At 34.8% G+C, this 21,826-nt stretch overlaps 1 protein-coding gene across 1 annotated transcript in view; it reads right to left on the reverse strand.

Moving 5' to 3' along the window:
* Positions 1 to 21,826, reverse strand: part of MYO9A (myosin IXA) — a 241,817-nt gene that overhangs the window by 148,119 nt on the left and 71,872 nt on the right. The window contains exons 7-11 of the mRNA XM_045531001.1: positions 20,953 to 21,050; positions 17,078 to 17,204; positions 10,004 to 10,093; positions 5,304 to 5,420; positions 2,198 to 2,332 (exon numbers count right to left, since the gene is read on the reverse strand). Coding sequence (XP_045386957.1) covers positions 2,198 to 2,332; positions 5,304 to 5,420; positions 10,004 to 10,093; positions 17,078 to 17,204; positions 20,953 to 21,050 — 567 coding nt within the window. The remainder of the gene's footprint in view (positions 1 to 2,197; positions 2,333 to 5,303; positions 5,421 to 10,003; positions 10,094 to 17,077; positions 17,205 to 20,952; positions 21,051 to 21,826) is intronic.

Genomic DNA, 21,826 nt, shown 5'->3' on the forward strand with positions numbered 1-21,826 from the left:
GCATGGCAATATAATTATCCCTCTCCCATCCTATGTACCTGCTATGTACTCCTTCTGGACAAAATTTAGAACTGAACCACAATAATAATATTCAACATTTTTCCTACAAATGCATCTTTGATGCTTTATTTTTATCTTCCTTTTTCTTAACTGATTTTGTATTCAACTGAATTTAACAAATAATCACTGGGTACCCATCTCTTATCAGGTGCCAGTGATACACATATAAATAAGAAACTTAATAAACGATCTTAAATCTCTTATTCCCAGCAAATCCCTTTTAAGTGGAAAAGCTAGGAGAGGGAGAGAAAGGGAAAATAATATAGACGGGATAGTAAAGAGGCATAAGGTCTCTAAACTTTCCATAAATTACATCAAAGGCATACCCACTAGATCACAGAATACAGAAGAGAATATTGAGACTTGAGAGCAAAAAAGTTACAGCTTAGAATCTAAGTCTTCTGATACACAATTCCACCACACTGCCCAAAACTATGACATTCAGAAAGTAGCAAGTAAATGAGGAACACCCACCCTCTAGAAGTTTTGAGCACATTTTCCATAAACTGTAGGGGTTTATTTTTATACAACATGTTTATGGCCAAGGCATTTCTAATGGCTCTCCATGTTTAATCTAGACTTCTGGAAAAGGTAAGAATAATTTCGGTTCACAATAAGAGAACACCTTTCTTCTTCAAAAGCAATTTAAGCAGTCTTCTGTTTAATGGTCCATGGAGCAATTGATACTTTGTTCTGTAAAACTGAGAACACACTCAAGGAAAGGCATTCCCTCACCCCTCCAACACATATATTTATTTGCAAGAGATAATATATATTAAATTTAGTATGTTAAGGCCCTAGTGTGAATCAAGAGACCAAGATAGCAATCCCATCTTAGCTTTTATTTAAAAGCAAAAATTATAGAGCTGAGTGTTAAGGTTTGAATACTAGCTTTAGGTATCACCTGTAAAACTAGAATAAAAACAGGACTGCCTTACAAGTAACACTATGTAAGTGTTAGCTAATATTATAATAAATAATATTATCTTTTAACAGTTCCAGTGTAATGTCTAGCTAAAAAGTTATGTGTTTCAAACTTCCAGCATTCATCAAGGTGGCCAGGAGTAGTACTGTTGTGCTACTGTTAACCATCCATTATGCCTTTTAAGCAAAAAAAGCCATTATGCCTTTTATGCTTAAAGGTAAGACAGAACACAACAAGCTCGAATGATGAGGGGCTTGGTGACAGAAAGATCTTTTCTACCCCTCCTTGTTTTGCAGACCTGCTAGCTGTTGTGGTCATTCTGTTTGTTCTCCATTCCTCATCATTTCCCTTCAGCTGAGTGTGATAAATCCTGTGTCTGCTATATGCCCTCATACACAAACTGAAATTCTGGATTACAATCTCAACCTGGTACTGATTTTGAATTTAGTTTAGAGGAAAAGCCCACCTTTTGTTTGACCCTTCCTTTTCCCTAATAATTCTCACGGAAACTGAAAGTTCACTCTTTTCATATGAACTCAATCAATCTTGAGATTCTCACGACAAATACTTAGTTACCCATTTGATCTCTCCACACTGTCCTGTTTCTTTGTATCCACATTCTGTGTTGACTCAAGATTCTATTAATAAGCTCCTCTATCCCATCCTAGAACTAAGAAACAAAGCAATCAAACAAGCATATAGTTGGTCCTCCATATCCACAAGGGAATGGTTCCAGGATCCCCTGCAAATATCAAATCCACAGATGTTCAAGTCCCTTATATAAAATGGCTTATTACAGTCGGTCCTCTTTATCCACCAGTTTGTATCTGTGGGTTTGTATCCACTGTTAAGTTTCAACTCTGGATTTGAAACCTGAACATATTGGAAGGCCAACTGCACTTAAACATTACACAAAATGACCAAACCCATGGTAACAATTAAAAATCAACACCACCAACAAAAATCCAAAACAAACCTATGCATCTCTTCATTCAAAAGTGTACTCAAATAAGCACATATTAGCAAATATACATGGGGACTATAAAACCCTGTATGACCTGGCTCAAAAACTAAGCCCTAATTTGTCATCTGCTTATAATGATATGTGGACTACAATATCTACAATGAAACATAAGATTTTAAATGCTTATCATGAATATGACTCAAAAATCTGTTGGGGGGGGTCAAGCATACACATATTTGGGTACTCACTTGCTCCAATTTAAAGATATGCTGATTAAAGTAGTGTTGTAAACGTTCATTAGCAAAATTAATACAAAACTGTTCAAAGCTGTTATTTTCATAATCTTCAAACCCAAAAATATCAAGAACACCAATGGACAAAGTCTGTAAAACAAGAGAAAATATTGGTTAAAAAATGATGCTCAAATTTATGTAATGAATAATATCCACAATATAAGTAACAAAATGCTCAAGTCCTCTATAGCAGTGGAGAGGGGATTGTTTTTGGCCAGTGTTCAACCAAAATATACCATGAATTAAAAGTATTTTAGTTCTCTTTTTTTTTTTTTTTTTTTGAGACAGAGTCTCACTTTGTTGCCCGGGCTAGAGTGAGTGCCGTGGCGTCAGCCTAGCTCACAGCAACCTCAAACTCCTGGGCTCAAGCGATCCTACTGCCTCAGCCTCCTGAGTAGCTGGGACTTACAGGTATGCGCCACCATGCCCAGCTAATATTTTCTATATATATTTTTAGTTGTCCAGATAATTTTTTATTTCTATTTTTTAGTAGAGATGGGGTCTCACTCAGGCTTGTCTCGAACTCCTGACCTCGAGCGATCCACCTGCCTCGGCCTCCCAGAGTGCTAGGATTACAGGCGTGAGCCACGGCGCCCGGCCAATTTTAGTTCTCTTTATCTTCATCTTTCTATTTTAATCCTAATTATAAAAATACATCCAAGGCCAAGCATGGTGGTCCATGCCTGTAATCCCAGCACTTTGGGGGGCCAAGCTGTGAGGGTCACTTGAGGTCAGGAGTTCAAGACCTAGGCAATGTAGCAAGACCCTATCCTTACCAAACAAAAATTCAAATTTTCAACACATATAATCCATGGATTACTTTACAAAAATATACACAGCAAGGTTAATGGCCTATTATTTTTATTTTAGAAATCCATTAAACTCCAAGAAATCTCTAAACTCAGAAATTGCTAAACTCCAAGAAGGAATGGAAATAACAGGTTACGGGGAAATCAAAAGTTCACTTAAGTGAAGGATCAGGAGAGCTACGTTACTCCTGGTCCAAGAGGACCATGTAATGTTTCCTATTTTGACTTCTATGTCCCAATAACTGAAATTCTGCTTTAAGAATCAAACTAACAAGTATATTTAATCAGCCACATGGAGACTGGGAATGAAACTAGATATCAGAACATATGGTTCCTTAAAGTTAAAAAATTTTATAAAGAAAATTACAAGGTTTAAAATGTTGAACAGTACTAAATATTACCACAAAAAACAGCAATTCCTTCCTTATCATCAATGTCTGCTCCCTAAAGTCAACAGCATTCAAATATTTTAGCTGTCTAGTAGAAAAGACAACATAAGTGTATTCTATTTCTTGATATTTTACTTCTAGAAATTATCTTTCTACCTTCTTACTATGGATGATAGAGATTTGACTCTCAAACCGGCATACACTATTCTCACCACCCTGATCCCATTCTTGAAATACAGTTGTATGACAATTTTGGTTGAATAAAAACAATTTTTTTCCACTGGTGCTAAGAGACATACTGGGCAAACTGATGTAATAAGTGGTAAGTAGTATTATTTTTAAGTCTGTACTAAGTATTTTGATTAATTTTGATTGAGTCTAGGCCCTTAAGAAGAAAAATGAATATAATGTCCTTCAAAAATAAGTCAATTTAATAAATCAATTTTTATAACTGTGGGTTTACTTGAAGCATGAAAAATTACTATAAGAGCAATTTTACTTTTAAGACAGTAGGATTAAATAATAAAGATTACATTTCTAATCAGTTTGAAAAGAAAGACTATTTCATAAAGGCTGCTAAAAAAATAAAACTGGATTTGAAATGATTAAGCTAAATACCTATAATTTGCCATATTAAAAATAAATTCTAACTGGAAAAAAGCTTAAACATAAAAAAATTTAATTTTAAAAGTATGAGAATAAGTATCTTGTAATCTTGGGCTAGAAGAGGTCTCCCTATGTAAGTAAAATAAATACATAAAACCCAAGACTAAAAAGGAAAAGATTGACAGAATTAACCACAAAAAAATTTACAACACAAGGGCACAAAAATAGAAAGTATAAATAAATCTTGAAAATCAAGTAAGTAAGAGAGAAAATATTTGCAATATGTATCAAACTATAAGTTGTGAGGAGTTAGCTACGCTCCCAGCAAAAAATTGGGTCCCTTAGGCAGGGCAAAGATCCACAAAATTCCTAAAATTATTTTTGTCTCTATATAGCAATATTTTTATGATGTAATATTTTTATGGGACAACAATAAGTCTATACAATATCTAGAATAAACAGCTCCTAAGAGGGAGTAACAAAAAGACAAAATAAAAAATAAAAATAATACAAAGATATAAAGAAATAATACAGAGAAGAAATAAAATAGAGAAAACATGAGGAGACTCTTAACTTTCATCTACCATTGAAAAGATGCAATAAAAGGAAACAGCTCCCTTCTCATCAGATTAGGAGACGTAAATACTGACAATATCCAATGTGGGTAAAGGTATAGGCTAAAAGGCACTTTCATATGCTGCTGGTAAAAGTGTACAGTCTTTTTTGGAAAGCAATTTAGCAGTAACTACCAAATTTTTAAAACATATACTATATACATCCTTAAATCTAGCAATTCCACTTTCAGGATTTTATCCTAAAGAAATATGCACAAAAATAAGTAAAAGAATATTTGCTACACCGTTGTTTATAATGATAAAACAAAAATATTTTAATACATGGATTTATGGTACACATCATACTATATATTACACAATTATTAAAAACAACAAGGTCCAGATATATAATGATATAGAATATATTTCAAGAGATCCTAGGTTAAAAAATACAAGTTTAAAACAATAGAGATTGCATGATTCTACTTATACTTTTAAAAGCAACTCTTAAAATACATGTCTTCAGAAGGTAAATACATAGGATAAAAGGTCTGGAAAGACAGAACAGTTCCTATCAATAGGGAAATAAATAACAAAAGTAAAAGTGATTCTTACTTATTACTCTACATAATTTTGTTTTTAAATTTCATGTATTAAAACAGTTTTCAAGGAAAATATATATTATAATTCAATGTATCTTTACCTTGGTATCATGCTCTAAATCTTTACTATTCAAAAGTGCATGATTAATTCGAAAAACTATCCAGTCAAACAGGGCACTATATAGAGACTTAGCCATGGAGTTTCTCACTGTTACAGCCTGAAAAACAAGAAAGGCATTAGGAGTAAAAGTGGAATTGACAATGATATGATTGAGATACTACAACAAAGTGTGTCTTGCTCTCACTCAAGAAAGAAAACTTAGTATCCTGAATTAGAAACTAATTTTTCTCTCAATATAAATAGCGTATAATTGAAATTTTCTACATGTACTCAGGAATTTAGTCCAGCTCAGGAAATCTAGGCTAAAATTGCCATGAAAGATAAGAGAAACAAAATGTAGGTCACTCAGTTCAAAACATTTTTACTAAAAATTGAGGTATGTATTTCCCCTAGGAAAGAAGGTATAATTAGAAGTTTACAAACAAATGACCTTGCCAGCTAAAGTAGGGAAGAGTATTCTAGGTAGAGGAATAAATCTGTTAGCAAAAAGTCATTAGTATTTGTGGAATCCTAATCACACTCTTAAAACATACATATAGTACAAGCACCATCACATTCCTAGTTGTCATCAGCTTGTCATCCTCAGTAGCCTCTAGAATTACTCCATCCCCAGACAAAGTAACAATTCCTTGATTATGGAGTTACAACATTTATTTTGTGCCTCACTTCAAAAGCTTTCTCCAGTTTATGGTAATTCTCTGTACTATCTGCTCAAATTTTTCTGTTAAGTCTGAAATTGTTCTAAAAAATAAAGTCTATCAATTAAAGAAATTCACCATTTGTAAAGCACTTCAATTTACAAAAAAAAAAAGTTATGTCTCTTAAATTGAGTCCTAGCACTTAGAAGAATACAAATTCTAAAAATTTACATATTAATTATATAGGGATTTTTCTGGAGCTTGTATATTCAGGTACATATTTATATCCTTGTTCTGAAGTGGAGAAAATAGAGAGTAATGATTAGGAGACAGACTATCTTCTGATCCCAGTTTTTCTACTTATTCTAACTGTATAACCATGATCAAATTAAACTTAGGCTACAGCTTACACATCTGTACTATGACCTACAACATAGGTGATGAATTAATTTCTGAATATCAAGGAAAAAAATAAAAGCTTCAAGTTTCTAGACCAAAAAATAAATGCCTACATAGGAAAGAGAAGACTGGCATCAAATTCTCTCTCTTCAACACTAGGAGCCTGAAAATAACTGGAAGATGTTTATAGAGTTCTGAGAGAAAAAGGAATGTGACTCTAAAATTCTACTCTTAGGCAAGTTAACAAAGTACAATCATCTCTCAGTATCTGAGGGGTGGGGGGATTGGTTCCAAGACCCACCCAGGATAGCAAACTCCAAGGATGATCAAGTCCTTTATATTAAATGGCATAGTATTTCCATATAACTTACGCACATCCTCTGTATACTTAAAACCATCTCTAGATTACTTACAATACCTAATACAATGTAAATGCTATGTAATTAGTTGTTATACTATACTTTTATTGGTATTATTTTTTATGTTATATTGTTATTTTTTTATTGATTTCCCCCCAAATATTTTCAATCTCCAGTTGGTTGAATCCTCAGATGTGGAACCCTCAGATACAGAGGACCAACTATCAAGAAAACCAGTAGTAGATTGGTATATACGGTAGAATACCATTCTGTTTTTCCCAAGAAGGAAAACAAAAATGAGGACAATCTGATCAAATTCAACAAAAGTAAAATATTTTAAAACTAAATAAATAAACATAAAACAGAATAAGCATAAAAAAACTTTATTGTGGCCGGGCACAGTGGCTCAGCTCACTCTTGTAATCCTAGCATTCTGGGAGGCCGAGGCGGGAGGATTGCTTGAACTCAGGAGTTCGAGACCAGCCTGAGTAAGAGTGAGACACATCATCTATCACAATAAAGTTATTTTTCTTTTTTTTTTTTTCTTTTTTTCTTTTTTGGAGACAGAGTCTTGCTCTGTCGCCCTAGGTAGAGTGCAGTGGCATCATCGTAGCTCACTACAACCTCAAACTCCTAGGCTCAAGCAATCTTCTTGCCTCAGCCTCCGAAGTAGCTGGGACTACAGGCAGGTACCACGACACCTGGCTAATTTTTCTATTTTTAGTAGACACTGGGTCTCGCTCTTACTCAGGCTGGTCTTGAACTCCTGAGCTCAAGGAATCCTCCCACCTCGGCCTCCCAGAATGCTAGGATTACAAGCGTGAGCCATTGCACCTGGCCACAATAAAGTTTTTAAATGGATTGAATTTTTTAGTTAAAAGACAGATCTTCAGATTAAGATAAAAATTAAAGCCTATTTACAGTATTTATGGTTTATATGATGTACCATTTATAAACTTCCACAGCTACATAGCATACAGATATATCAATATAATAACTATTTACTCCCTAACTCCCAATTTTATACTCTCACCTCTTTTCTCTGAAATGTAGTCCTGCCTATGATAGCTTAATTTCAATAAGCCCAAATACCAAGTAATATTTTCCAACCCAAACAAGATCTCATTTAGTGTTTGCTAGCTCACTGAAGGGTACTGTTTACAGTAGTGTAAAACAGAAACTTAGGACTCATCCTTGACATCTATTTCTTCCTTGCCTCTCATTATTCAAGTCAATTACTAGGTCTTGTTGATTTAATCTCAAATTTTCTTTCTTTTTAAATCCGTACATTTCTCCCTTTTAGTACGTCACAATTCTAGACAAAGCAAACATTTTTCTCCTTACTACTACAGCCTCTGAACTCATCTCTCGACATCCACTCTTGCCTTCTGTGTTAGAATCCTAAAATGTCCACCAAGATTCTCATCCCCTGGGGTACATGTTCTGTATAATCCCCCCTTAAATGTGAGCAAAAGTGCAAATACAATAGATTTCACTCCCATAATTAGCTTTTGTTACACAATAAAGGTGAAGGGATTTTAAAAATATGAGGGGTCAATCAGGTGATTTTTTTAATCAAAGGAAGATCATTCGGGGTTGGCCTGAATTAATCACAGAAAGATCTTCAAAAGGAATTGGAGTCCTGCTATCAGAGATTCTCCTCTAGAAGCAAACTGCCATGTTGTAGACAAAGCCACAAGGCAAGAAACAACATAATCCTTTAGTTGCTGAGAAAGGCCCCTGACTGACAGCCAACAACAACAAAAAAATCAGGTACTCCAGTCCTACATCCACAAGGCACCAATGCTGTCAACAACCTGTGAACTTGGAAGAGAACCTCAAGCCTCAGATCACAACCCTGATGGGACACCTTGATTTAAGCCTGCTGAGACCCTGAGCAGAGAACTCAACAAATCTGTGCCCAGACTCATGAACCATAGAAAGTCAAGATAATAAATCTGTGTTGTATTAAGTTGCTAAGTTTATTACACAGCTGTAGAAAACTAATACACTCCTCCAAATGATTCTTCACACTGCTGCCAGAGTGCTCCATTAAAAACAAAAATCTAAGAAACCTTTTTTGTGTAAAATACTTTAAGAGCTTTCCACTGCTCTTCAGGTCAAATACTAAAACTTTTAAGGACTGCCACCCGTAATACCTATAATGCCTTTTGCATTTCTGAGCACAAAAAAGGGTTTTCAAATATTTATCAAACAAAATAAATAAATACACCAAACAAATACAAACAAAAATAAAATCCAAGATACAAAATAATTTCATAAAGCTGAATCTAATGTTAAAAATGTAAATAAACATAGAAAAAATTTTGTAATCAAAAAGGTTATAAAAGAAAACATGAAAGCACTGAAACTATACTAAAGAAAGGCAAAACTCTAAAAGATTTGGCTTTTTTATTGTTTAGAAAGGAGCTCTTTGAGTGGGGAACTATAGAAAATGACATAAGAAGAAATCTGGACTTAGAAACACAGTTAGGACAGACCTAAAAAAATGGGATAAATGGATCAGTGTCAACCTAAAAAACATTCTCTAGAATTCAACCACAATTTCCTCACTTCTGTGTCTTCTAATCTTCTAATCTCATATTCATGTCCTATTTTTATAATAATTGTCATAGTTTGATTTCTTATTGCTTTTATAAAATTATTCCAAAAAATAGTGGCTTTTCAATAATTTTCCTGATTCTATACACCTGAGTAGTAGTATACTATTAGCAACAAACCTCACCTGGGAGCCTCAGGATATACATGATTTTTAAAGCCATGGGACTGAGAGATATAAACTAGATAAAGAATATAGAGAAGAAAAAACAAAGACTGTGTCCTAGGGTATCCCACTTTTAGAGGTAAAAAAAAGCAAGCAAAAAGAACTACAAAGGAGTGGCCAACAATGAAAGAGTAAACCAGTAAAGTACCATGTGCTAGATGATGACTGAAGAAACAGTCCCAAGAAGGAATAATCAATTGGGCCAAATACTGCTTATTTATAATTCTATCTAACATCTATCCACCCCATATTAACAATGTGAAACTTAAGAATGGTGAAGAGATTAAGGTCCTAGGAGAAAAAATGCAAGCCTACTGCTAACAATCAAATTCATCTTTAAGTTTCCAAGTCAGTGGAAAATCCACAATCAAATTTCAAGGACCTAGAAGATATTTCAATCAACACTTTTTGTTGCTGTTATTTTCATTTTGTTAAGAGAAAAAATACAAATTTCCAAAAATGTTCAGAATGCTTTAATTTCAAAGAAAATTTATCATACCTCTGCCAGCTTGTATGGTAAAATAAGCTTTTCTCCCACTGTCACTGTCTTCCTTGTAACTAATGCTTCAAATAGCATCTCTTCTTTAACCTATCAAGCAGAAAGTAAATTTAATATATAAGATTAATGAAAATGGGTTGAATTACCTTTTTGAAAAGCCAAATAGAGAAAAAAAAACCTTAATGATATTAGTAAATATATAATAGAGGAAAAAAGAAAACAAAGAAAATATACTTGGCAATTTTAATACTGGCTGAAGTAAAATTTAAATGTCACACTCACCCAACTTCCTATCCCCCCAAAAAAGGAAAGAAAAGAGAAGGTAAATAAGACAAATAGGTCTTTTATTTTTAATTAGATTTGCTTTCTGATAACAATAGAGAAACATATTTCATCATAAAAAATATAAAAAATATAGAACAGTTCAAAAAATGTTTTAAGATGATCAACCATAATCCCACAACCTGGAGATAAGGACTAAAAAGTGACAGCATTCTTGAATTCCAATATGTATTTATTCCAGTATGTACTTATCTATGTCTCATATGCTTATTTTTATTTATAAATGCTAAACTTTAAAAGTTCATGCTTTCTTTGTTTTCTCCCTCAGAGGCAAATACTATCATGAATTTGACACCTATCATTTCAATTCATGTTTTTATAATTTTATATGTATTAAATGTATTCATAAACACTATGTTATATTGTCAAATGTATTTAACACATACCTGTATGGTTCCATATTGCCCATATGTTCTTGATATCTAACTATGTGAAAAATTCAGATCAAGTTTATTCATTTTAACTGCTATATAGCATCCCACTGTACAAACACACCACAGCATGTAATCATTCTCCTATTTGTGAGCATTCACACTATTTATAATTTTGCATGATTAAAGAATAAACTGCAATGAATATTCTTGCATATGAATGAGTTTAAGAGTCTCTATGAAAAATAAACCTAAAGGTGGAATCAACAGGCTGTAGTATACACAATTTCAGCTTTATAGGATATTTCCAAACTCCCATACCAAAGTTTTTACCAATTTGTTCTCTCAGTAGTAGCACTGACAGTTCTTATTCCTACAAATCTTGATTATACTTAGTGTTATTAGACTTATGAATCCTGCCTTAATGATTGGCATGAAATAGTAAAGCAAGAACACTTTATAATAGCATCAATACATAATAAAAATATAACATTCATAACATTTTATGTTGACAATATAAAAATTTATCATGCAAAAACGGATTAGAGTATAAGAAGAAATTGAGTTATAAAACAATAGAGGGAGGCATTACCCTACCCAGCAATATATGACTAATCGATAATTTTTTAAAGAATGATTGTGAACCATATTGAACAGTAAATATCTAGCAAATATAACACCTGCTTTCAGAGCATCCATTGCTCAATCCTCAATTTCCAGACACAGGAAATAATTTCAGGCACATTACCTCCCAAATGCAGTAAAACTAAAAATGAACAATCAAATTTAAGTACAAATCTTCAGTCATTTAGATATATTTAAAATACTTTCAGGAACAAAAATAATACCAGAATACACAAAAATGACAAAACTAAGAAAGCTAAGAAGAACCACATGTGATAAAAAACAAAGTTATATTTCGCGATATATCTCTGCTAGTATTAAAAGTGAACATTTTTAAATGATCTATGCTGTAGACTCAAGAATTTTTTTTTTTTTTTTTTTTGAGACAAAGTCTCACTCTGTCACCCAGTCTAGAATGCAGTGGCATCAGCCTAGCTCACTGCAATCTCAGAATCCTGGGCTCAGGAGATAATCCTGCCTCAGCCTCCTTGAGTAGCTGAGACTACAGGCACCAGCTACCACACCAGCTAATTTTTTCTATTTTTAATAGAGACAGGGGTCTCACTGTGGCTCAATCTGGTCTCAAACTCCCACCTAGGCCTCCCTGAGTGCTAGGATTACAGGCATGAGCCACCACAGCTGGCTGACTCCAGAAAGTTTTTAAAAGAAACAAACAAAGGTAAGCTAGCAACAACATGGAGCAAAGGTCACTTCCATACACTTAAAGGGAGAGTATAAACTGGTACAATCACTGTGGAGAGTAATTTGTCATTATCAGTAAAGTTCAATGTCTACATACTATAATCAAAAAATTCTACTCCTTTATACCCTACAATAATTCTCACATGTGTTAACAAGGGAACATACACAAGAACGCCTATGACAATGCTATCTATTAAACAGAAAATTACAACCTCAAACCCCAATAACAGGAAAAAAAGATGAATTATGTTTTACTCAAACAATGGAATCTTATACAGCAGTTAAAAAGAAGAATCCAGGCTGGGAGCGGTGGCTCACGCCTGTAATCCTAGCACTCTGGGAGGCCGAGGCGGGCGGATTGTTTGACCTCAGGAATTCGAGACCAGCCTGAGGAAGAGCAAGACCCCGTCTCTACTAAAAATAGAAAGAAATGATTTGGACAGCTAAAAATCTATATAGAAAAAAATTAGCCGGGCATGGTGGTGCATGCCTATAGTCCCAGCTACTCGGGAGGCTGAGGCAAGAGGGTTGCTTGAGCCCAGGAGTTTGAGGTTGCTGTGAGCTAGGCTAACGCCACAGCACTCACTCTAGCCCGGGCAACAGAGTGAGACTCTGTCTCAAAAAAAAAGAAGAAGAATCCAGAATATATAAATCAGTATTAAAAAATTTCAAAAATTGGCCAGGCACAGTGGCTCATGCCTGTAATCCCAGCACTTTGAGAGGCGAGGTGGGAGGATAGCTTAAGGCCAGGAGTTCAAGACCAGCCTGGGCAACACAGGGAGATCCGGTCTCTACAAAAATTTTTTAAAAAATTGGCAGGCATGGTGGTCATGCTCCTGTAGTCCTAGCTACACAGGAGGCTGAGGTGGGAGGATTGTTTGAGCCCAGGAGTTTGTGGTTGCAATGAGCTATGATTGTGCCACTGGACTGCAGCATGGGTGACACAGCAAGACCTTGTCTGCAAAAAAGAAAGCAAAGCGAAAAGAGAGGAGAAGAGAGGAGACGAGAGGAGAAGAGAGAAGAGAGAAATTTCAAAAATATAATATGGAATGAAATATGTCAAGTTTCAGAATGAGACATACAGTATAACATTTATATAAAGTTGGAAAACATGCAAAACAAAACTATTCTTTATAAAAACATTTATCTATACTGAAAATATGAAAACAAGAATGGGAATGATAAACACCAAATTCATAATAGTGGTTACCTCTGGTGGGGACAGGGTATTGCACAGGCGGCTTCAAATATATCCAACATTGTTTCCTATGTAATATTGTGTGCAGGAAAAATTTCATAACAGGGAAAAATATGCTAAAACTAATTAATATGTAATAAGTAAAATGATAGAACTGATAAATCTAAAGGTCAATTACTTAAAAACATAAAATGGAAGACAAATCTCATATAAATCAAAAGAAAAAAATTAAGAAACACAAACAGAAAGCTAATACCATAGAGAAAAAATTTCAAAGAATTACATTAGGAGTATTTATAAAGAGTTGAAAACTAACAAATTTTAAACACTTAATACATGATTTCTTAGAAAAACACAAATTATCAAAATAAAGAGCTAGATTAGAAAAATCCTAAAAGGCCGGGTGCAGTGGCTCATGCCTATAATCCCAGCACTCTGGGAGGCCGAAGTGGGAGGATCCTTTGATCTCAGGAGTTCGAGACCAGCCTGAGCAAGAGCGAGACCTGTCTCTACTAAAAATAGAAAGAAATTAGCTGGACAACTAAAAATATATGGGAAAAATTAGCCAGGCATGGTAGAGCATGCCTGTAGTCCCAGCTACTCAGGAGGCTGAGGCAGAAGGATCACTTAAGCCCAGGAGTTTAAGGTTGCTGTGAGCTAGGCTGACACCACAGCACTCTAGCCTAGGCAACAGAGTGAGACTCTATCTCAAAAAAAAAAAAAAGAAAAAAAATTTTAACTAAACCAGTTATTACGCCCATTTTCATATTTTATCTCAACTAAAGCCTTAAGGTTACAAATATTATTATCAATCTTAACCAACTAGAAGCAATCTTTTTTTTTTTAATTTCAGCTCTTCATGGGGGTACAAAAGCTCAGGTTACATACATTGTCCATGTCCCGCCCATCCCCCTGAGTCAGAGCCTCAGGCGTGTCCATTCTCCAGACAGTGCGCCTGGCATTCACCATGTAGTCATACCTCCATCCCCTCCCCCCCACCTCCCCAAGTCAGCACCTTCAAGCATGACCATTCCCCAGACGGTGCGCAACGCACTCATCATGTAGGCATACATCTATCCCCTCCAATCATTTTTTTAAAATAATTTCTAAGAACTAATCATAGGCAGAATACCATGGTAAGTATCTTCTCTAGCTCCTCAACTTTGAAGCCATTTTCTTTCTACTTAATGCTTAACTTCAGTCCTAGAACCAGTCCAAATACACCCACAAAGGAATTTAAGAAGCTTGGGTTCAAAAGTTAGATTCACTATCAAATCACATTTGCCACTAGTCTAACTTTGACACTGGTAAGAATAATTCTCACAACTGGATTTCTCCCCTTTTTTTAACCAATACCTGAGATCCGCGTTGAGTTACCTGAATTGCTCTTATTAGCCTCTCACTAAATTAGGAATATTGCACTAGAACCAGAAGCCTTGGTACTTGCTGAATGCTTGGACTTAACACATAAGACTACTAGCCATAATGCCCAGTATTATTACCACAGTAACAAATGCTTGGCTAAAATATCACCCGAAATACCTGAGTGGAATAGCATCTGTTCTCTGACCTTTATGATCTTCAAAATTACAACCTTGAGAAACTACTCTACCTCCTGGTAGAACTTTGTTCCAATGAGAGTATAGTTCCAACTCAAGGTACACCCTTCTTCTGCCCCTTCTTCCAGGCTATCATTCCATCAAAGTTAATAAGCAATGCCCAATCGTGTATAGAAAAAATAAACACTGTGAGGTTAGGCATCCATTGCTCTCAAAAAGCACTGCAGCTTTATAATGGACACAAACTAGTAAATGATTAACTCTATGCTACAAAACCAAAACTAAATTATGCAAAGTAGAAGGAAATGCTCTGTGCTTAGAAAGTCAATTTAGGCCACTTAATAAGGTTAAACCCCATAAAGTGGCACATGAAACAAAATTTCAAAGACGAGTGGTATTCTAATAGGAAAAAAGCTATTTATAATTGCCATAAGCTGGAAACAACCAAAATGTCCCTCAATAGGTGAATGAATAAATAAATTATGGTACATTCATATAATTTATTACTAGTGATAAAAAGAAATGAGCTATCAAGCAACAGAAAGACAGGAATAAATCTTACATGTATATTGCTAAGTGAAATAAATCTGTCTGAAATGGCTACATACTGTATTCTAATTATATCACATGTCAAAAAGGGCAAATCTATAGAGCCAGTGAAAAGATCAGTGGTTGCCAGCAGCTTGAGGAGAGGAGTTGAATAGGTAAAGCACAGAGGATGTTTAGGACAGTGAAATTATTCTGTATGATACTGTAATGGTGACATATGACTTCATACATTTGTTAAAACCCAAACAGCACAAAGAGTGAACCTTAATGTACACAAATGTGAAAAATTATTTAAGGGATTAGGGGACTCCATGAAGGAATGTAGACCATGACAAGAAGAGTCGAATTGTATGACAAATATATGAAACAACTTCAATGAAAGGGGTGGAAGGAAAAGGTGCTGATCTAAAATGAGTGAAGTCTGTAGGACTAAAGGCAAAAGGAATTACACATAAGCAATGCATTCTAGTTAATAAAGTCATTTCCCACTGGAGTATGGGTTAACAATTTTGATACTACTACACATTTATACTGAAATTGAATGATTAAGTAAATGGATGGCAGAGGATGGGAGACAGGTTCATCACTGTTGAAGTGGGAGTTACCGATATGCAAGGGAAGAAGGCTAGAATGATCCATGTGGGAATGGATTAGAGTTAGAGACATCAGTATGAACTCATGTTTAGCTTTATATAGGTACAGATGGTTACACACAGAAATATTTACAGATATGTAAATATACACAGGTTAGTATATACACATATATTTCTTTGTGCTGTCAGATGAGAGGGTCTATGAGAAATGACACCCCATCTGAAGGGGTGAATCTGGCAAGATGAAAAGGTAGCTGGGAAAACATGAGAAATCATCACTCCAGGAAGAAACAATAAGGTAATAAAAATCTCGATATGTGGCCGGGCACGGTGGCTCATGCCTGTAATCCTAGCACTCTGGGAGGTCGAGGCGGGTAGATCGCTCGAGGTCAGGAGTTCGAGACCAGCCAGAGCAAGAACGAGACCCCGTCTCTACTAAAAATAGGAAGAAATTATCTGGCCAACTAAAATATATATAGAAAAAATTAGCCGGGCATGGTGGCGCATGCCTGTAGTCCCAGCTACTCGGGAGGCTGAGGCAGTAGGTTAGCTTAAACCCAGGAGTTTGAGGTTGCTATGAGCTAGGCTGACGCCATGGCACTCACTCTAGCCAGGGCAACAAAGTGACACTCCGTCTCAAAAAAAAAAAAAAAAAATCTCGATATGAGAAAAGACATGGTATAATACGAGAACCTTTAGGTCCTATTCAACCCACGAAGAGGAAAAAGTAGTGCCTTTTCTCTCCACCTACCCATATACCTCATCTCAAATAAAATTATCCAAAATCTTAGTAAGAGAAGAAATCTCAAACATGAAAGGAGAAAAGTTAGCATAGGCCCAGAACACTATACAGTCTAGAGTGGAAATATTCATCCTATCTAGCAAACTGAGAGATTACAGTTATCTGGGGCAAGTGGTGACAAGGAAGAAAACCCAAATCTTCTAAAGATTCTGGCAAAGTGAGGCAGGTATCAGGAGAAATTTTATCTTTTGGAAACACTATTTTAAAATAGTATCTAATAAAAACATTATTAATAAAATGCATTAATCCATTTACCCCTACAAAATAATTACACAAAATAAAAATAAGAAGTTACCCAGTAATTGAAATGACAACTAAGAATGTAATCACTCACTTCTAATAATTCTGAGACAACAGGCAAAACTTCAGGATTACAGATATCAATAGAGTCATCCCGGTATGTCTTCTTTTTATAACAGATATTACCCAAATGTAGTATTGCTGAGAGAAGAGAGAAAATCCTGCGAAAATAAAACCACAATTATAGCTTGCTTGTGTGCATTCTCAAAGCTCATTTCATTCCAAAATTCTAGTTAAGCAAATTAACCAGCACAAATATGAAGTATTTAGCCCTGAGAAAAACAAGAAATATGGAAATAATTATAACTCTAATAACTAAAATTTACTGAGTGTTTACTATATGACAGGCACTGCACAAAGTGCTTTACATGATCTTAACTTAAGTACCATACCACTTGCTATATAGCTGTTTGAAGGGGACTTCTGCTATCGCCTGAATGTGCTGTGGTGTTTTAAAAAGTCCATGCCTTTCTATACACGATTCATTCTGCCTGGAATGTCTTTCCCTGTATTAACCAGATATATTGAATCAGCATCTCCAAAGGAAAGTTCTTGGAATATGTATTTCTTAATCAAGTATCCCAGGTGATTTTTTAATATTAGTTGTATGTTAAAAATGCTTTCCCATATCATATTATAGTGTCCTTAGTAAATGATTTTTTAAAAAAAACTATGAGGCCAGTGGAGTATATTATCTAATATCAGGCCCTTACTGTAAAACACTGAACTGGACCCTCCCTTCTCAACTTCCCTCCTGAAACGAAAGGAACACATGCCCTCCAGTTAACAATTAATCCTTCTACTTGTGCTCTACATCCCAACAACCAGTTAACTCAAGAATGTTAGGTTACCAAGGACCTCCATTCAGTTGAGAGCAGTGAATTACGTCCTTAACTTATCTGACATCCCAGAGGCATTTAGTACACTCTATCTAAAAGCCCTTCCTCAACCTCCTTAACATACATATATCTTTGTGCCTTGTCCAGTTATTTCCTTAGGATAAGTTTGGTGAAAATGTAACATGTATTCCTAAAATTAGGAAGTATTCCAAATAAAATGATATTGCTTTAGGAATCTGATATACTTTGAGAGGTACTAAATCACCATCTAATTTGTAAGCCTAATTTTTCAAATAATTTAAAAATTTTAAATGTTTGAATCATCCTCATGACTCAAAGGAAATACAAGTCCACTATAAAGGAATAATTCATAAAATTATTCTGGGTTAAATTAGGGAATAAACTCTATTATCAATTGAAACATAAAAGCTAATGGAACTCAAAAGACAACACAAATTCATGATCCACTTTTTACCACATTAACTACCATATGCTTTGTATTTAACCAATGTTTGTTTTGAGCCTGGGACCTCGTGAAGCATATGTAACTCACATGTCTCTTTACCTTGGGAGCCACGTGAACTATTTTTCAAGTTGCACATAACTCACACACAAAAAACAACAAAAAACCAAATTTTTCATTAAATTAGAAAGGATTGTTTTGTTTTCAAAGTTTTTGTTCTATTTTCATAATAGAACACCGTGGCCCGCAAGGAAAAATTTATTTTTTTCTAGTGTGGCAGTCAATGTGTTAAAAACTATTTTTCATAGGGACCTGGCACGGTGGCTCACACCTGGTAATCCTAGCAGTTTGGAAGGCCAAGGCAAGAGGATCACTTGAGGCCAAGAAATCAAGATCAGCCTGTGCAATAGAGCGAGACCCTATCTCTATAAAAAAAAATAAAATAAATTTTTTGGCCAGGCGCGGTGGCTCATGCCTGTAATCCTAGCACTCTGGGAGGCCGAGGCGGGTGGATCACTCGAGGTCAGGAGTTCGAGACCAGCCTGAGCGAGAGTGAGACCCTGTCTCTACTAAAAATAGAAAGAAATTATCTGGCCAACTAAAAATATATATAGAAAAAATTAGCCGGGCATGGTGGCGCATGCCTGTAGTCCCAGCTACTTGGGAGGCTGAGGCAGTAGGATCACTTAAGCCCAGGAGTTTGAGGTTGCTGTGAGCTAGGCTGACGCCACGGCACTCACTCTAGCCCGGGCAATAGAGCGAGACTCTGTCTCAAAAAAAAAAAAAAAAAAAAATTTTTTTAGAAACTATTTTCAGTACAAGTTTATATGGTTGCTAATTACATTGTTTCACTACTTTGAAGTCAATATTCATCCTATACAAATATGTGATGCATAGTCTCTAACAATAATAAATGTCTTATAAAGAATCTAATTCACTATAAATCAATATTAAAAAGATTTCAAAACATGAATAAGAATCCTTATTCTCAAAAAGCTTATAACCTTGCACTAGGAGATAACAATAAATAAATAACTATCCTAAAGGGCAGGATATTGCAAAATACAAAAGTCAGAAACAAAGCACAGTTAAGGAAAAGTTCATTAAAAAGGCAGGACATGAATAGCACTCTGAAGAAATTAGGTTTCAATTCACATACCAAATTTAAGGCTGCCTACAAGATTATCTTAAGAGAAATTCTGGGGTAGACCTATGTTCAGTACAGAAGAATGTTGTGATTTATTAGCAGAGTTTATCATGGTCACAGGAAAGGGGAGTGGCAGTACCCATGATATCCAAAAAATTGAAAATATTTGAATGAGTGGAACAGAGATAAAGATCATTGCAGATAGGGAAACCAGTAACTGTTCAGAATACAACATAATGTTTTAGAGAACAAGACCAGCCTAATTAAAATGCAAAATCTGTGTTAGGGAATATTGAAGATAACATTTGAATTATAGGTAAGGTCCAAATTCAAGGCCAGGCTACTAAGGAACATATTGTTTCCGGTGACTACCAATACAGAATTCAGTCATATCAGAAAGTACAAAAGACAATTCCTTGGTGTGTGAGAGGTAAACATTATATTTTCAACTTATGTTATTAAGTTTCACTATTATTTAACATCTAGATTTACCCTTCATTCAGTCTATATGTTAGCCAGTGAGGTGTCACATGCAGTAAATGGGGTACCCTGAATAGAGAGTGGAAGTAATACAGCATAGAGAAATTGAGATGGGTAATTTCATTTATTTATTGACCTTCAATGAACTGCAGTTTATGTCATCAACTGGGGTTTGCATATTTATGTACTGTATTATGTAACTTTAATTAACTTCTCATATACTGATTCTAGCAGAGAACCTGCTGCCTGGAGACATACCAATGATGCAAGCATGAGCAAAAAAGAAAATAGCAGAGCAGATATTTTCCTACTCCCAGTAAGAGCTCATTATTTAGGAGACTAAAAACTGACAGTATAATCAGATCTGGCACATTCATCAACACTAATTCCCCCCTTCGAAAAAGTTATAAGTAACTATTTTTTTTCTGGTAAGAGTCAAGATTGTATTTTTATTTAAAATTGTTTTATTTTAAATAAAATTTACTTCATCTGCATATCAACTTTTTTACATTTTTAATTTATATTTACAATGAACAAAATTACATTTAATACAATAGTACAGACATAAATCAAATACACAGAGGAAATACACAGGATATTATGTTTTACTGATAGGTATGTATGACTTAATATATTAGTGATCACTGATATAGAAAACAAGCAGCTATAAAAATAGTGTCATAAAGCAATAATTTTTAAGTTAATGTCTATGGATAGGGTTCAGGGGCACCATGAATTCCTGCAATTACATGCAAATTTTTACGGATTTACATTTTACAAGAAGAGTTTCAACCTTTCATCAGATTCTCAAAGAATCTGTGGGGAAAAAAAGCAATTCAAAATAATGCTTAAGATGGATGAGGTACTAGATTAGGAATATCACTTAGAAAATTGTTTAATAGGAACAAGAGAGAGAAATCTTTCAAAGACATATCATTTGTTCTCTATTTGGGGTATAAGAATACAATAAATAAACTCACTGTCTTCGTGTCTTGGGAAGAAATCCAACCATTTCCATGGCCAATTGTAAGCGTTCAAAGTCATGCCTCAAGTCTTCTCCCTCTGAGGTGAAGCAATCCTGCTTATTCAAGATAAAAGGAAAAAAATCAAGATTACCTATTGAAAAATAGTGTAGGCCAGTTAGAAATACGGTAATATAAGATAAGTACCCCTATGTATATATCTTAAGCTGATAGAGAATGTAGACATAGTTAAATTCATTAGACCTCTCATCTTACTACGGGTATGCAAACTATCACATACCTACCAAAAATACCAGTAGGTTACCTTTCTTCTCCTTTTCACACAATCACCAAAACAAAGATCTCAAAGTAACTTAAGATAAAGAGCTAGCAAGCAGTACTTATAAAGTGTGTTGCTACCAAGTTTGATACTGAGTGGTTCTGAAGAGTTTTAAAGATTCAAAGCATTTAAGAGAGCTTAATTCCACAAGCAAATACTATTTATTCAAGAAATATTTTAGCAAGTGAATACCATATGCAAGGACCTGAACTAGATCCTGGTAACACAAAAATAAATTTTAGAAGAGGTAGTAATTTGGTTGCAAGTGGAGCTCAGAGTTATATGATATAAAGAGGTTTATGTTACATCTATATTAGATATATGAATAGTTCCTAATCAAAAAATATGGACAACACGGTAATCGACCAAGGAATGAGAGAAGTATATGTGAAAGTATAAAAACCCTCAGAAAACACGAGTCAGTAAAACCAATTGCAGAGTACCAGATTAAAAAAATATTAATACTACTTTTTTACGGTAACTCCTGCATTTTAGTTTCCAAAACAAACAGTGACACTGTAGACATACTCTAAATCTTTGAAACAAGAAATG

The sequence above is a fragment of the Lemur catta genome, chromosome 1, assembly GCF_020740605.2.
Source record: "Lemur catta isolate mLemCat1 chromosome 1, mLemCat1.pri, whole genome shotgun sequence".
NCBI classification, from domain to species: domain Eukaryota; kingdom Metazoa; phylum Chordata; class Mammalia; order Primates; family Lemuridae; genus Lemur; species Lemur catta.